We start from the raw sequence: 17,167 nt of genomic DNA on the forward strand, positions 1-17,167 counted from the left end.
TTAATATCAGTATATAAAAAATATATAAAAAATAATTTTTAAAATTTTAAAACAAAATGGTTGCACCGCGGGGCCGCATCTCCCGTTCTCCCAAGCCAATGAATACGACAAGCTAAACGGGACGAGAATTCGGTAAAAAACGACAGAAGAGAGGAAAATCAGAAAGGGTAAAACAGTAAAGTGACCACACACTCCAAGCCTGCCACAAAATCTCCCCCCAAACAAAGGGATCCCACCACAGGATCCTATGTATCCTCTCCACCACGAGACTCGCTCTTCTTCTCTTCCCAACTCTCCCTCTCCTCCCTCCACCACCCCCACCGTCTCTCCTTTTCTCTCTTTCAAACATTTTCACACAAATTAAAATTAAAAAGAGAGAAAAAGCGACAGAAAAATGATTTAAAAATTAAATAAAATAAAGAAAGTGAAATCTCACATGACAACAGACAGAGAAAGAAAAGAAGAAAAGAGAGAAGGGCCATTGTTTTAGACTTTTCTGCGGTGGTGTGTGTGATCTTATCTGTTTCCTTAATTTTTATTTTTATGAGAAATATATTTTTTGTCTTGAATGCTGGAATCATTGAAACTTTCTTTTTTGCAGCAAACTGCTTCTTCTGCTTCGTATATCAGAGATCTACGGCCATAACCCAACCGTAAGGTATCTCCAACGCTGTTCCAGTTTCCTTCTTGATAGTAATAATAATGTATAATCCCAGTCTTGCTAAAAGAATTTATGATGTTTAAGCTCGAACTATCAATATTTACGGCATAAAATTATTTATCCTTTTAAGAGAGATTATTAGGAAGAAAGAAAATCACATTCTGAGTGCTAATAATTTCTTTTTTCTAATATCTTTTTATTTAATTCATCCATTCCAAGTTTACCGATTTTACACGAGTTAAGTTTGATTTTTCTGATTTTAAATTTTTAATTCGATTTAGCATGTTAGATACATATTGACTCATAAAATTATAAAATTTTAAGAATTAACTCGTAATTTTAATAATAATAATTGATACAATAACTTAAATTTATAAAATTTCTATAAATATTAATAATTATAATTTTAGTACCGTATAAATTCGTATGAGTTTAAAGCTTGCTTTTTTTTCATTTTGATTTTCTATCCATGTTAAATACCAATCAGGCTAGCAAGTTAATCTGATTATTTTTTGTTAATTTAAGTTGGATTTTAAATTAAATTGACCAAGAACTTATTCATCATAATAAATTAACTTGTGATGTAATCAACTCAATTAAAATTCAATTTAAATTCATCTAGGTCTAGATTAAAAAAATAAAATAAAGCATAACCAAGCCTTAAGCCATGACATGAGCCGGGCTAGATTTAGAACCCTAGAGAGTGTTTGTCTGCGAGATATATCACGCAGCACACCTCACAAAAAGCATGTAACACATGTTTTTTCATGAGATGTTCCGCACCACGCATCTCTTAAACAAACACACTTTTTATTTACTTGATACATGGTATACCACACCACACCAAAAACATAAAATACATGTTATTGACATGTGATATATGATGTTAATAGAGTCTTTGTGTATTTTAGGTTTTTTTATCACCGGTGTTCGACACAATTTCTAATTTCATGTATAGATGTCTTTTAAAAATATATTTGATTTGAAAAAAAAAATTAAGAATGTGTTTAATATAATAATAACAGTTATTTTTAAAATTAATTTTTATATAAAAATATATCAAAATAATATATTTTTTTATTTTTAAAAATTTATTTTTAATATCAAAACATCAAAACAATCTAAAAATATAATTTTTGTTTTTATAAAAATACTTTACCACCATAAAAACAAACATGATCAAAATCAATATTTTTTAGTATTTTTTTATAATTTTAATATATTAATATAAAAAATAAATAAAAATATCTATTTTTTTTTTAATTTTAAAAGCTATTTTAAAAATTATTATGTGTCACGGTCTCAATCACCCTCTGCAACACTTCTTTATTCTATCATTCCCGATAAATCGTGCACAGAAACCAAAACAAAAGATGTTTCTAATCCTTGAATTCTTCTTTCAAGGAACTACACTATAATTTATACTATGTTTTTTTTTTAATTCAGTCAAACACTGCTCCTGCACATACACGGATTGGGGTATTTTTCTTGATTTAATTGTCTCAGGAGCTGTTCTTTTTTGGCATTTCTAGTATCTTTAAAATTTGTAACTGGTTTTTGATGGAGGGTAGATACAGCAATGGCGGCGGCGGCGGCGATGACGGCAGTCGCAAGAGAATAACGCTGTTGGATGCACTTGAAAATAGTAGAGATAGAAGGACCCTTGAGACAATATTAAGCATGGAAAAACAGCCGGGTCAGGCAAATCGGACACTACTGGATATAATCCGAGATGAAGAGAGCGGGTCGTTATTTGGACACAAAGACAAAAAGAGCTGGAAAGCTTTCAGAGACAAGCTCCGTTTGAAGCGTGCCGGTTCTGCTTGGACATCTTCTGTTCATACCCCTGCTTCGGATATCCCCATCCCCGTGGAAAACAGGTTTCGCAATTCTAACATTAATAACGCTTCCTCCAGGTCTTTGATGACACGCCGTAATTCGGTGCGTTTCACCACCGTCTCGTCTGTTATATCGCCTGAGTTGGAGGAATCGGATGATAACTCGGGGATAGGTCCGAGCTCGAGGCCGCAAATGACTCGCCGGAGCTCAACTCGGTTTGGTTCAGCTATGCTGCAGGTTCAGTCTGAGTCAACTCACTCTGGTGACCCGGATGTGAGCATTCACGCGGTGGAAGATGGCCCGCCTTCTCGGGGTTTTAGACCGCAAATCTCGCGGCACAATTCGACTCGGTTCCCGGTTGTCGATTCAACCCAGTCGGATGAGAATGATTTAGATCCGTCGGCACGTGAGGGCACGACACGCCTGGGTACTGCATTGGCAGAGGAGAGACTGTTGTCGGCGAGGGAGGCAGTGGCAGCACAGGAGGCTGCAGAAGCAGCTGCACAGGAGGAAGCTGCAGCTACGGCAGCAGCCGAACATGAGGCCGAGGAAGGGGCAATGCCCATGCCCGGGAGTACGGAGACGCAGGAGCCGGTGAGGATGTCATTGATGGATTTGTTAGAGGAGACAGATAGGCAGATGGGGTTTGAGGGGTCTAGATATACAGTGGGGGATCTTGAGGCATGTGATGATGATGATGATGAAGATGAGGAGGAGGAGGACGGTGGTGAAGAGGGTGACGGTGTTGCTGGTATAGAGTATACTTGCTGCGTGTGCATGGTTAGGCATAAAGGTGCAGCCTTTATTCCTTGTGGGCATACATTTTGCAGGCTGTGTTCAAGAGAGCTTTGGGTTCAAAGGGGCAATTGCCCTCTATGCAACGGTTTCATCTTGGAAATTCTTGATATATTTTGAGGACTCAAGACACATTCATGTAAACATCTCTGCACTTGTCTTGTTGAGTTTGAAATTGGAAGTGAAATACTATATGATTGGTGCTCTCTCGGGGTTCAACAGAAGATTGGAAAACGAGTTGCTGCCAGCTTTGGCATTTTGCCCATTTAAGTGTTTTTATATTTTGCAGAAAATAAAAGAAAGATAGAGAAATACAGTCACAGGTTTATGCTGAATTTTTGTGTAAATGGTACTTGTTAGTGTAATCTCTGTTTAACCATAGACATGCATAACAGGATTGAGCTTTGTTAATCATCACATTCAAGTAATTAAAGAGTCATTGTCCTTCTCCTTTTTTTTTTTTTTTAATAATTTCTTTCAATTTTTCATGTAATTGAAGAGTTCGAGCATCCATAACATTTCCCAGAACGCAACCACCGCAGACAAGCAAGTGCCGCATCTCATAAAGCTTCAAATTGATGCCATCCAAACGTTTAGATTACTTGTAAACTTCTGATGCTGGGTGTTGGTTTAGTTTTTGTAAAATGAGATGAGATGGTACCTCTGTAGAAAGAGCTCAGTCACTAGCAAGAATTACTAGCCCTATCATACGATTACAACTCGATTTCCATCAATGAGAGCTTCCATCAAGAATCTTAATTCAAGCCGGGCAGATGCTGCAAATGTGACTTCAAGCCTTTAATTCATTAGTTAATTCCATCGTAAGGAAGACAAATGTAATGGTTGTTGCCCCAATCATTTATTTCAAGCTGAATGGAGTCTCCTTGCCTGGCCATTTTCTTTTCATCTTCTTTGCCATCAAGCCAAACACACTTGGGAAAAAATAGCAATGTGGAACAGTCACTTATTTTATGTATTTGTTCATGGAATCTTACAACTAGATTTCTGGAATGTGTTCATGATCTCTCACAGTTTCTTGCAGATAAAACACAGTTATAAACTTCAGATCACACAACCCACAGATAAATCCACTTGAGTTGTGGACAGCTTTGGCTTGTTTCATTGCAGCGCAGTGCCATGGCCATCCTTTGTTTAAGTGAATCTAATGCACCAGAAGAACAGGAGTTTGTCCAAAGTCTGTCTATGTGCTCATTCAAAGACGTGTGACTACTGGTTTATTCCACTCAAATGAAACAAGACACAACGGCAAAGAAACATAAGCAAAAGATCATAAGATATGATAAATACCATTGATCATGCATTAGATAATGACTTGAAGAAAATACGAAATAAAACCATTCCAAGAATTTAACTACATTAAAATTTTATGTTCATGACATAGGCAGGCGAGCGAAATGGGAGCAGCCTAAACCATAAAAACAGGGTTGTGGGAGAACAATACAGGCCTCGTCATGCTGCTAGACGATGTAATATGATGAGAATTTAGGCGTTATATACATAGGTACCCAGTATAAATTCTCACAGCAAGCCTTTCCTCTTCAATGTGAGCTTACAAGTTACAGGACAACAACAGGTAAGCAATTTTACCCCAAGTAATGACTTTTCTAGTATAAATATTTAGTGTTTGTGTGTGAGCAATCACTAAAACAACAAGATGCTTCTTATCCCATGTATCATATTTCTCCAGAAATAATTGTTAGAAAGTCATTTATTCTTCTTAGTTCATCCCACTATATTGCAGAGGGTTTGCAGAAGGTAAAGAAATTGCAATGCTTTCACCAACATTTGAAAGCAGTCAATTTATAACCAAAGCTGTTCAAATGGATGCAAACCAACGTTCACTTTGTTTGTACCGGACAGGGCATTTATCAGGTTGCCTCACTATGTAAATTTGATCCCCAACTGTACTGCGAGAGTCCTGGTTCCGGTGCCACGTCCATAAAGCCCAGGTCTGATTCTTCACCTGCAATTAACATTCAAGTCTGAGACCCTTGTGAAAGATTGCAGTACCGCGTATGTGGTAATGAGATTGGGCAGTAGGATTTCTCAGATTCACTGTGGTCGATATGTATCCTGTATAAGGGCTATCAAATGGTCTTGAAAGTCATTGGTACAAGGAGAACATGGCAGGACATGTTTTTTCTGCACATGTTTTTCATCCTTCTCGATGGTATCAGAGCTAAAAACTATGGGATTTGAATCAACCACATGAAACTTCCTGGAGGAACATCATTTTTTATGCTTTCAGTTTATCAATAAACTTGCCTGCAGTCACATCTACTAACATTCTTCTGTTATATGTAAGAATTTTTAACGGCACGCCCTTCGGTGGGCTTGAAGATGGAAACTGGCAAGTGACTGCACAATCGTGCAGCATATGAATTGATACTTGAACGAGACATGGTTAAGCAGGGAGAGAGAGGGGTACCTCTAGAATTCCGTGGCCAAAACTACTTTCCCGGAAAGCGCTATAATCAGGCTGTCTGTCCCAGCAAAACTGACCGGCTGCCGGGCCAGTTGTAAAGTTTAAGGCACAAAAGCCACCAATGTGTTGATCAGGAGTGGTTGCGGGATCTGGACAGTTACCAGGTTCATCAGCATGCCCAACAGCCATCTTTTCTCGGTTGCCTCCATCTCCAACCACAATATGCACAGGACCACATGGATCTAATGTGTAATTATAAACTCGATTTGACCTCTCGTAGGCATGAACCTGGTCATGATCAGTGAGCAGACAAATTTAACACATATTTTTGACTTTTTTGAACCACACACATAATTTCTTACAAAAAAGTTCAATGCAATTGGATAATTTTAAAAAATCATATTCTGAACTTAAAACCCACCTAGATTAATCATGAGAACCACCTAGATTAGTCATGTTTTCACATGCAATAGATGACTTTAAATTTGAGTTCAAATTCATCTACTATTTTGATATAAACAACATCAATTTTTTCACTTATTTGTATTACCAATCTAAATTCAAGCAGCCCAACATCAAAATAACCATTAAGCTGATAGAAGTTCAGAAAGGTAAATGACCTTAACAACATCAAATACAAGACTAGTTTCGAAATCTTAAGCAGGGAATCAAGAACAACATTAAGCAAATTGTTCAAGATATATAGAAGGCACAGGAAAAAGACTCAAAAGTAAAAATGCACAGATTCCAATTTATCCAGCCGAAACTTTTTAAGAATTTTTTCTCATAGCATTTCAAATGAGTCAAATCGATCCAGTTTATATGTTGAATCCTTCATTTTCTTTTGTAGTTCGGGGATAATTCATTCGAAAAACAGAAAAAAAGCAGCCCTCGTCACTTACATGTCCATTGAAGACTATATCAACAGCATATGAGTAAAGCAATTCTTCCATGGCCGCCATCATACACTCTGCCTCTCTGTAATGGGCGTTGTAAGAACTATACCAAGGTGGATGCCATACTGCTACCAGCCATGGAGTAACAAATCGATCAACATTAGCCAAGTCTCTCTCCAGCCACCTGTACTGATCAGCTGTAAGAAGAAACCAAACCATACAGATAAAATAACAAGACGAACACTTTAAACTAAGATACCAAAACCATGCAGCTTGTTCAATTACTTGTACAAATCGAAACTTAACATTTTCCAAGTGTGTTTCTCAATGACTTGAGTTGCAGAAGCAGAACACCAGATAACTAAATCATCATGGTATCGAGTATAAAAGAAAATCCACAATACGTACATGATCTATGATAAGCAATGTATGCTCCAAGCATGACAAAATGTATGCCTCCTGCATTGAAGGAGTAGTAGAATGTAGATGAAGATCCACTTTCTTTAGCTGGGAACGCAAAACGAGAACTGTAAGCCGCAAATGTTTGGTTCCCAACTTGTTTTTCTATTTCATGGTTTCCTTCCACCACCATTAATGGAACCTTAGAAACTAAAGGCTGCATGAACCTGTAAAAATTTACAAATTAAAACATTAACAATACAATCCCCACTAGCAGATTGCAATAACAATGAAATCAAACTACATGCATACCTTCCCCAGTAATCCCAACGAGGCTGGTAAGTCTCGTGGATGGGGGAGTTAGGAAAGGAGCAAGAATAGCAGTCACAGCCAGTTCCATTTGTAAGATACAAGTTTGCATAAGTTACATCCCCAACCAATAAAGCAAGTTGAGGTTTATTACTAATAACATGACTGATTGTGGTACTTGTGTTGTATGTAAGACCAAGATCCCCCATGACAGCTATTCTTTTCGGATAGGTCTTTGGACTCGAAACTGGCATCGTCTTGAAACTATAAACATCACTCAATGCACCTATTGAAGGATCTCCACATCGATAATAGTATAATTTGTCAGGTTTTAACCCTGTAAACACAAACAAAAAAAGAAGCAAAGAAATTAAACAAGAATTTACACCATGTTTCGCCAATGGAATAGCAGATAATATATCTACCTGTGAGGCGAACATGATGGATGATGCCAGAAGTGTAGTTCTGAAGACCTTCAAAAGGATAAAGCTGACTGTAAACAAGGGAATAGCCCTTTGCTTCATGATTTAATGGATTCCTCAATGTCCCATATCGAACAACGCTTGCAACACTTTTCGGGTCTAATGGTGTTATGTTCTTATTATGGTTACTCATTTGAAATTCTCCTGTAAAAAACATGGAAAAAAACACCTGATCGCAGCGTCCACCGGTTCCTAAATGATAGTATTAATTACAAATTAAAGAAATTAAGACAGACAGGAATATTTCATAATTCATAATTACCTGTGATCCATGAAATCCAAACAGAGTCATAAGTGGCAGAGAGAGACAACGAAATTTGCTCGGGCTGGAAACCTTTGACCCGGCGGCGAACTCGGGGATCGGCGTCGGGCAAATCTACGGCGTTGCCACGCAAACTGACGTCAAAAGGGACGGTACGGGGCTCAAATGGGCCATCCAAAGTTGACGGAATGACATTACTCCTGATCTTGTTGCCATAAACAACAAAAGATACAAAAGAACAATAAGATATTAACACCACCACCACTTGTAAACCGAAATTAAAGAATCCCATGATTACTAGTCATCAGAAATCTGATCCATCGCAACCAGGTTTAAAAGCTTAAGATGGAGATGGAGAGAAAGAGTGATAGAGAACAATCAGTAAAGGTTAGCTTAGAAAAAGTGAAGTTGCAGGGAGGGAAGATTCAGACAATCTGATGTTGATGAGAGTGATCGTCTTTTTTTCTTTGTTTTCGGACAGTTAGAAAGCCGTTATGGAGAGGAAAGGCATGTTGCCTGTCCTGGGCGTGTGGCTTGTCTAGACTGTGAGTGAATGAATGATTAATCTTTTTGGCAGGGCATGAGCATTACATACAGTTTCTGTCTCGAAGCTCGAATGATGCCATGCCAGTTGTGACGTCATCTATATTCCAGGTTTCTAGCCTAGCTTTGCTATCGCGAGAGCATCTTTTACGTAATATTCTCGTCATTCCATCCTATCCCCTTCCATATCCATCATCAACAAAACCTCCCCTCGAAAAATTGGGATTATTATTCGCTCGATTTAAATATTATTTAAATATTAAAAAATATTAGACATACTAAACTAGAATTAGAAGTAACAAAATTTAATCTAAAAAAATATATTTTTAAAAAAATTAAAATGACATTACTTTAATAAATTTTTATATTTTAAATTTTTTAAACTCAAATTAATATAATCCCGAGTTGGTGAAATATCATATTAACTCCCAGATTGGTCTGAATTTCAAAACTACGACTCAAATAATTTATTCTTCAATATTATGGAACCAATCACAAAAGAATAAAAAAATAATTAACACACTAAGTCTTTACTCTTACACTAATTTTTGGGTGCCACGGCACATCATCAACATTAAAAGTACATGTAAACTAATCACTATGCATGATATTTATATTAGCAATAAGGTTTGTCATTAAAAAAAATCATTCTTTCATTAAAAAAAACACTTCAAGTTTTGTAATAAAAAAATCATTTTCCTAAATAAAATGTATGTGTGTATATATATATATATATATATATTTATTTAGGAGGCCACAACATAAAATTATCAATCTAACATAAATTAGATGGGATTAATAATTAATTATCTCTAGCAAGTTGGTGGTTGATTAATTTCAAGTGAGCCTTACAAGCACGCAACAAGTACAGGGTGTTAAAATAGTTGTGGGGACAAAAAGGGTGGAATTCTAAACATATTTATTTATTAGTAGAAAAATTGATAAATAGAAAATTTTTTTTAGTTAAAAGAAAATTTTGCTTGATTTTCAAAAAAAAAATTTTCTTTTATTTTAGGTGGAAAACACTTTTTAGAAGTTGTGAAAAATTTAGAAATATCATATTATTTACTGATTATATCAAATTTGATTCTCAAATTTTTGATTAATATATATTTTATTTGAATTTTTTTTTCAATTTCATCCCTTAAAATTTGATTTTTATATTAACTTTAGTTATTATTTTTATGATTGTTATTTGCTTTTCTCTTATCATTTTTTTAATTGAAATTTTTTATCTATCAAATTTGGTCCTTATTTTTTTTTATTGTTACTTATTTTATTTGAAATAATTTAAGAAATTATAACTATAATTATTTTAATTTCATCATCTTTTAATTTTTTTATTTGTCAGATTTGATCTCCATTATTTTGATTATTATTTATTTTATTTGAGATAATTTATGAAATTACATTTTTTTTAATTTCATTCCCATTCAACTTTTTAATTTGTAAGATTTGTTCCTCATTATTTTAATAAACTTGAAAAAAAACATTAATAAGCTATTTTGATATTTTCCAACTCATTTTCCATAACATAACAAAACACTGAAAAATATTTTCTAACTTATTTTTCATAACACTATCAAACATAAGAAAATAATTCACTTTCTAGAAATTCACTTTCCAAGAAAACCACTTTTCAAAAGAAAACTAATTTTCAGCAAACAAACAGGGCCTAAAAATTTGTTTAATTTGAAAAACATTATATTTATCTTTTTTAGTATTTTTTTTAATAATTTTAATGTGTTGATATAAAATATAAAAAATCTGAAAAAAATTATTTTAATGTATTTTTTTTTTGAAAAACAATATGAATTACAACATCAAACAACACTTAATATATTTGCTATATTCATATTTTTATGTTATTTTTTTAAAAATCATGTTATTTAACAGATAAAAAGTGATTAATACCTGTTAAAACTATAAAAAAATCATCCACAAAAACATTAAATAAATGACTATCCAACTTAGATACACTTTGATATAAAAATATTCAAATCACATTGCTGAACATACAATTAATTTAATATTTCCCAAGGAATTAAGAAAGAACAGTACAGTAAAAGAAAAGAGCGCCCATGATTCCACATGATCACATCAATTGCAGGCAGTCTTCTGAACTTTTTGTCTGCCCACAAGGGGAGAAGCAGCAGCATGGGCACTGAGAATGTGCCTCCTTCCCTTTGTCTTTCTTTCCTTTTTCTTTTTCTTTTTCTTTTTCCTTTTCTTTTTCCTTTTCTCATCTCCCTCAGAACATTTTCTCCACAGCCATGCATGGAAATTGCAACCTCTCCTCCCTCACCTGTTTCTACTTTCCAGGAGACCATTGTTCTCTGCAGTTCTCCTAGGGATTAAAAAAGCTCCAAGAAGAATAATAATCAATGTCATGTTTTACAGTGTCGACTACTCCTTCAAAGTAAAATAAGCTTAAAAACATGTGGTAAAAAAAGCTGTGTATTAACTTCTTTTTTCTTTTCTTTTTTGAGATGGGGGTATTTTTATATTTTAACAGGAGCACAAATGTTTTTTTTTTATTTTTAATAATGGTATTATTAGAAGAACCTCTTACAAAAAAAAAAACTTTTAATAACGTCAATTTAGCCTGTTTTGAATTGAGTTTATATATATATATATATATATTTTTTTTTTGTATGTGTTTAATTTTTGAAGATATTATTCTGAATTATTTATAATTTTTTTATATATTTTATATAGATAAATTTAATTTTAAAAAATAAAAAATATTTTAATATGATCAGACTTGCATTATATTTTATTCAATCAGTTTCATGTTTATATCTATTTTCATTGTTGTTTAATTGGATAAAAAAATTATTTTAATAAATAAATTTAGTAAATAAAACAAACTAAATGTTTTTTATTATGATATCAAATATTTTTATTTTTATTTATCTCATTACTTTTCTAATTTAATTTTAATCATAATTTTACTAACAGTAATCTCCGCTCACAATTTTCTATCATCTGTTCAAAAATATTTTTGGTTTCTAAAATTTCATAAAGTTCTTTACAAATAGCAATCTCCACTCATAGTATTTCACCACATTACTGTAACATTTCATCATCGTTCTAGTAAAATATTGTTCAGTGAAAAACACTGTACGGAAACAAAGGCACTTTCAAAAAAAAAAAAAAACCAACATAGAAAATTTCCATGGGGAACCCGGGCCTCTGTTACACATACAAATATTTAAGAAAACGAATTTTCTGAACTTCTCCCAGATGCTCAGCATGTACACTTCCGCTTTATCGCATTAATGATTGTTTTTTAAAATAAAAATATATAAAAATATATTTTTTTTTAAATATCTGAATAATCTAAAATAATATTAATTTGAAAATAAAAAATAAAAAATTCAATTAAAAACTAACAGGCACAAGTGTTAATATTATTCAGGCCAGATTTATTAATCCAAAATCTAAATCTAAAATCAACCACAAACTGTCAGGATCAATGAAAATCTGCGACAAATCTGGAAATGTTGTGTATTTGGAATTCAGAATTCCTACTATCTTCACAAAACATGGATGAAGACCAAGGAAAAAATAACATGCCTTCTGACATAGATTAACAAGTTTGACGATATTTTATTTTTTATTTCAAAAATATTTTTTTAAAAAAATATTTTTTCTTAAATTTTTTATTTTAAATTAACATTAATATATTAAAATAATTAAAAAAAATATTATTTTAATACATTTCCAAACAAAAATCATTTTATTTTAAAAAATAATCATTGGAAAAAATAATCATTGGCTTGACACCATAAACAAATTGAATTGTTCAGAAAAACCACATGGACAAGCTGGCCCGGACATCCACATTAAATTAAAAAAAAAAAAATATTGGTACCTACGAAAACTTTAATGTAGCTGTCTGATTTCCATAAAGCACACCACATTTTTGCCGCACAAGACAGCCTTTAAATCATCTATAGATAACACAGTGCATCCAGAAAGAATGTTCTCAATCAGAAAACCTTGCAGCAACGCAATCGATGACTATAATCTCCTTGTAGTAGTATAATGTAAACCACTATCATAAAATCAAACTGTTTATGTGAAAATTGCATCCAGATTAACTAAAAATCAGACAAATGGTGGTGCTTTCACTCCATATTTAATACAACTTCCATCTCTGATACATAAATCCAGAACCAAAGCTTTGCACAACAAAAGAAATTCGGTGAAAGCACTTACAGGGCAGTTCTGAAGCCGAGAGAACATTCAGAAATAAGCCAAAAGTTTTTCAGTCATCTTAATACCAAGCAACTATGTATAGAACAGCAGCCATGGACACCTAAAATGCTATCCGGAAACACAAACACTTTGAGGTGATTTATGAATTCGAAGAACAGCTTGAACGAAAGAAAAGAAAACACTATGAACTTCTGTACTTGAAAGGTCGAGAATAATATAGCAAAAAATTCAACCTTTGAACACATCAGGGGACTCAGGCTGCTGCAACATGAAAAGTTTGGAAATACACTTGTCTAATCAGCCCTTGGTTCTCATTATTGTAATACTTCCTTTCCCTCCCTCTGTGCGAATTTTAGTTTTGCCAACAACAGGCTTCCCAGAGAAAGCAGACATGGGGTAAACAACAGGATCTTCATCCTTTTGCTTTGATTTTGATGGTGGTGGAGTACGGATCCGCTGGTTTATTTCATTCAGAGTAACATCTCCATGCACCCCGCAGGGTTTGATGAAAGCAAATGGATAGGCAACAGAAGTAGCTAATTTAGTGGGTGTCTGGATGAAGGACTTTGTACCTGAGGATATATAAAGGCACAGTTACTTTCTATTTTTTATTTTGTTATATAAAAAAATCTCCAACAAAAGCAGGAAAGCAATCCAGATATCTCCAAAGATACAAATAACATTCTGAATAACCCCAGGAATGTTATAGCGGTATGGTACTTCTATGCTTTGTCTTGCTCCCTCTTTTCCTCCTTTGTCGGCAGATGGACACAGAAACCAGAACAACGAAAGGTAAATTTATTATACTAAAATGACCTCAGAGAAAAACTTCGAAGTCATCAAAGGATATCTAATGAAATGGTAGAGCATATTAAGCTTTTTTAGTAGATACAGGCAAGAAAAGGAATGTTTGATAACAGAAAGACACCTTTAAAAACAACATTTCGAGGTGTTCGAGGAACACATTTTTGAACCGTACTAGCTTCAAACTCAGGCGGGTCATTGCAGAAATCTACAGCAACAAAATAATATTAGACACCTTACATAATACATACGAAGAAAAAGAATGCTTAATAAAGACGGACTTGGACACTTTCTGAACTAGAAAATTCATGTCATACCTGAAATATCAATTTGGATATCAGATGCTCCAGGGAAATTCCTGAGTGTCACATGACAAAACAATCAGATTGTTGAATAGTGATGAGGTGTAGAAGTCTTAAAGTTAAAAATAGCATACATATCATTGGGACTGAAATGCATCCCCGAGTCATTAAAGCAGTCTGCAATCCAAGGATCAGATGACGGATCCAGACCATTGTAACAGGAGGCAGACATATCTATAAAAACATGCTGCAGCACAATTAGAAAACCTAGTGTGCAGATTCAAGTTCATATCTGTTTAAGCACAGAACTTTGCAAGAGATAAACCTTGATACCCAGAATCCCACTGTGATGCTTGAGGGAAAACTTCTTCAAGTGACTCTTCTGTCTCCTAAAGATAGAACCAAAAACATAAATAGTGGGAATCTTCCAATAAGGGGGAAATCCGTTCTCTAATATTGAGTGCACAATTTTACTCCATCATGAATAATAATATGGAACAATATGAAGTCAGAAAGAAAAGATGTTCAATTAGCTCAATCCTAGATTTCCGACAAATCTAAAAACTGCACTGCAGGCAATGTTCTCAAAGCTCCACACCCATTCCATTAGATAACTAAGATTAACCACCATAGCTCCCACAAATGGTTTGCATATGGATGCAAATTATATGATTTTCATAATTAACAACGTAAAACTTGTATTAGTATAAAATTCAAATTTCACATTCTTCTATCATCAGTCAGGTCACAATGTTCCCAACGAGAATCCTAGAGCTTGAATATCAACTTGGAGGTCTTGAATTCAAATTTCAAAGGTTTGGAGGCAGAGGGTTGATGAGGAAGAGAAGGACTACATCTTATGTAGTAACAGAGGCCCATTGATCTCCAAATGTACAACCACCAAATTAAAATAAGAACATGCTTTAGTCATGATAGATAGATAAGCAACACTTACATTTGATTTTAAAAATACAGAAGTTAAATCTTCATCACAAAAGGGGGAATCTGCTAAATGAGTGTCAAACTGTAGCCGACGTCTTTTAAATTGGAAACAAGTCTCCCTCCGTTCTTCTGGTTCCTTGTTCATGTTATCTGACATCCACTCTTTCAAATTAAAAAGATAACTGACAACTAGCAAATAACGAAAAGCAAATTTTTTTTTTAAAAAATAACTGCAAGGAGACTAACACCATACCATCATGATTAACATGGTAAGCCAAATCCGCACAAGCCTTAACCGGAGTTGTTTCATCAAGCATGTAGGAAAGATCCTCGCCATTCAGAGTCACTTCATTCCATAAACGTTGAGAAACGTCTACTGAAAATAACAAGAGCAACTAAACATCAGCAACTTCATTTATTTTTGTTGTTTCATCCTAAGGCTAGGTGCAGCAATGTATCATCTCTTAAGAGCATATTAGGAGGCACAGCAGCAGCAACTTACCAGCACCAGCATCTTTTTGGAAACAGTAATCCTCACCTTGCCAACCCCAACGTTCACCATTTCCACTTCACAACGCAAAGAAGAACACTGATTAAGGATTATGCATATACATTTCTAAGATCTTAACAAGAAGCATAAGAAAATGGGGTCAACGATTGGTAAAATGTATTAGAGGTTAGGAAGAACAGCAAAAGCAGTAAAGGTAAAGCATAATCACAAACCACACCAAGCAAAATCAAACCCAAAATGGAAAACACACACCAGCAAGATAAAAACAAAACAGCAAACAGTAGCAGATAACATACTGTAAAGAAACAGAAATGGTAAAAATTAAATTGCAGCAATGGGATCAAATTGTAGTGCAGGATAAAGGAACATAACCATCGCTTGGATCTCTTAGCCCAGATGATAACATTTATCATAATCTTTTTTAGGTATATCTGCTTGTCAACATAAATTTAGCATAACACGATAATCAAAAAGCAAAAAAAAGAAAAAAAGACCCACCAAAACATTCAGAGCCCACATCCCTTATCATCATCACTCAAAATGTTACAAGATAAATCTAGCAAATCCAAAAGCTTATAAAAAATAAAATAATGTAGCAAATCAAATCAAATCTTTTTTTTTTCTTTTCCAACACAACTAAAAACACGAAAAGATAAAAAAATCAAATAAAAATGAAAGTCCATGAAAACCCATCTCACAAAACCAGCATTAAATCACTCTAAAACAAAAAATATTATTAAAACTAAAAGAAAAGGAAAAAAAATGCATTTTGAACTAAACCCAGAAAACGAAAACAAGTTAAAAAGATAGAAATTTACTTGTCATTGTTATAATCCATCGCCTTCTCTTCTCTTTTCTTCTCTTTTCTCACTTACAACTACCATAAAAAGTAGCCGTTACACAGAAATAGATCGACAGAAAACTAAATAAATAAATATTTTCAACTACTTGAGTAGTAGTAGCAGTATGTTCTTGTTCTCTGCTTGAGATGTGTGCTATCTTTCTCTCTCTTTCTCTCTCCCTGTCTCGTCTTTCGACTCTCTTCCTTGTATTTATTGCATCGAACGAAGTCACGAAGTAGGAGTCCTTTGCATCTGGCCTCTCACACTCGCTCAATGTAAGGAGAATCTCACGGTTTTTATTCTTATTTAAAAATAAAATAAAACAGAGAGAAAGACATGGACCACGGCAGGACGGGACGGAACCCTCCCACTAAAGTAAGTCCGTTGCTCCCGGGATTATCTTTGATTATTTCCTTATAATAGTTATCAATAGTAATCCAGATTTCTTGCCAAAATTAAAAATTCATGGGCCCTTTGCTATCTTTTTGGACCCTCATTTATTTATTTGCTATAGAGTATAGTAATTAAACTCAATTTAGCCTGATAGATTAACATTGTGATTTATCAATAATTATCTTGAAGTTTTAATTCAAGATTTAAAGATTAATCTGGTTAAATTTAATGATACAGAGAGTCAACTTTTGTCTTAGGTTAGACTTGTCAATATTTTCTTAGTTTTTATCTAAATAATATTTTATTATTTTATTCAAAATAATTTTTTTCAAATCTAATTAACCTAGATTAATTCATAGATTTATAGGTTAACTTGCTCAATTCATTATCCAAATAAAGTTTTATAATTATATTCTCGGTAACGATTTTAGATCTTAAACACTTAGTATCAAGTTTAAGGCAGTTGAAGTTGGATAAAAACTAAATTCAAACGTGTTGAAATTAATAAAACTTAAAA

At 33.8% G+C, this 17,167-nt stretch overlaps 3 protein-coding genes across 9 annotated transcripts; 1 reads left to right on the forward strand and 2 right to left on the reverse strand.

Annotated features, from left to right (window-relative positions):
* The first annotated feature begins 239 nt into the window (after positions 1-239).
* LOC7471149 (uncharacterized) lies at positions 240-4,201 on the forward strand. 3 transcript variants are annotated; one of them, XM_024595358.2, is made up of 3 exons: positions 240-504; positions 602-658; positions 2,233-3,743. In XM_024595358.2, the coding sequence occupies exon 3, from the start codon at positions 2,342-2,344 to the stop codon at positions 3,413-3,415; it is 1,074 nt and encodes a 357-aa protein (XP_024451126.1). In that variant the 5' UTR covers positions 240-504; positions 602-658; positions 2,233-2,341; the 3' UTR covers positions 3,416-3,743. The 3 variants fall into 3 exon arrangements, with proteins under 3 accessions (XP_024451126.1, XP_024451127.1, XP_002301791.4); XM_024595359.2 differs by having other exon boundaries at positions 602-653; XM_002301755.4 differs by lacking the exons at positions 240-504; positions 602-658 and adding an exon at positions 3,795-4,201 and having other exon boundaries at positions 1,929-3,434.
* Positions 4,202-4,638: 437 nt separating this feature from the next.
* LOC7459485 (purple acid phosphatase 15) lies at positions 4,639-8,765 on the reverse strand. 4 transcript variants are annotated; one of them, XM_002301696.4, is made up of 7 exons: positions 8,090-8,760; positions 7,771-7,971; positions 7,349-7,682; positions 7,046-7,263; positions 6,644-6,834; positions 5,745-6,029; positions 4,639-5,279 (listed from the first exon to the last, which is right to left on the reverse strand). In XM_002301696.4, exons 1-7 carry the CDS (start codon positions 8,379-8,381, stop codon positions 5,133-5,135), a joined length of 1,668 nt encoding a protein of 555 aa, XP_002301732.2. In that variant the 5' UTR covers positions 8,382-8,760; the 3' UTR covers positions 4,639-5,132. The 4 variants fall into 4 exon arrangements, with proteins under 4 accessions (XP_002301732.2, XP_024451125.1, XP_024451124.1 ...); XM_024595357.2 differs by having other exon boundaries at positions 7,771-7,996; positions 8,090-8,261; XM_024595356.2 differs by lacking the exon at positions 4,639-5,279 and adding an exon at positions 5,296-5,593 and having other exon boundaries at positions 8,090-8,765.
* A 3,969-nt stretch (positions 8,766-12,734) lies between these two features.
* On the reverse strand, positions 12,735-16,634 carry LOC7471150 (protein XRI1). Of its 2 annotated transcripts, none has more exons than XM_024594488.2 (9): positions 16,234-16,634; positions 15,407-15,471; positions 15,158-15,277; positions 14,918-15,054; positions 14,288-14,351; positions 14,097-14,196; positions 13,978-14,018; positions 13,785-13,868; positions 12,735-13,428 (listed from the first exon to the last, which is right to left on the reverse strand). In XM_024594488.2, the coding sequence occupies exons 1-9, from the start codon at positions 16,251-16,253 to the stop codon at positions 13,154-13,156; spliced, it is 906 nt and encodes a 301-aa protein (XP_024450256.1). In that variant the 5' UTR covers positions 16,254-16,634; the 3' UTR covers positions 12,735-13,153. The 2 variants fall into 2 exon arrangements, with proteins under 2 accessions (XP_024450256.1, XP_006386874.1); XM_006386812.3 differs by having other exon boundaries at positions 15,158-15,280; positions 16,234-16,632.
* Positions 16,635-17,167: the final 533 nt, after the last annotated feature.

The sequence above is a fragment of the Populus trichocarpa genome, chromosome 2 (genome assembly GCF_000002775.5).
Source record: "Populus trichocarpa isolate Nisqually-1 chromosome 2, P.trichocarpa_v4.1, whole genome shotgun sequence".
In the NCBI taxonomy this organism is placed as follows: domain Eukaryota; kingdom Viridiplantae; phylum Streptophyta; class Magnoliopsida; order Malpighiales; family Salicaceae; genus Populus; species Populus trichocarpa.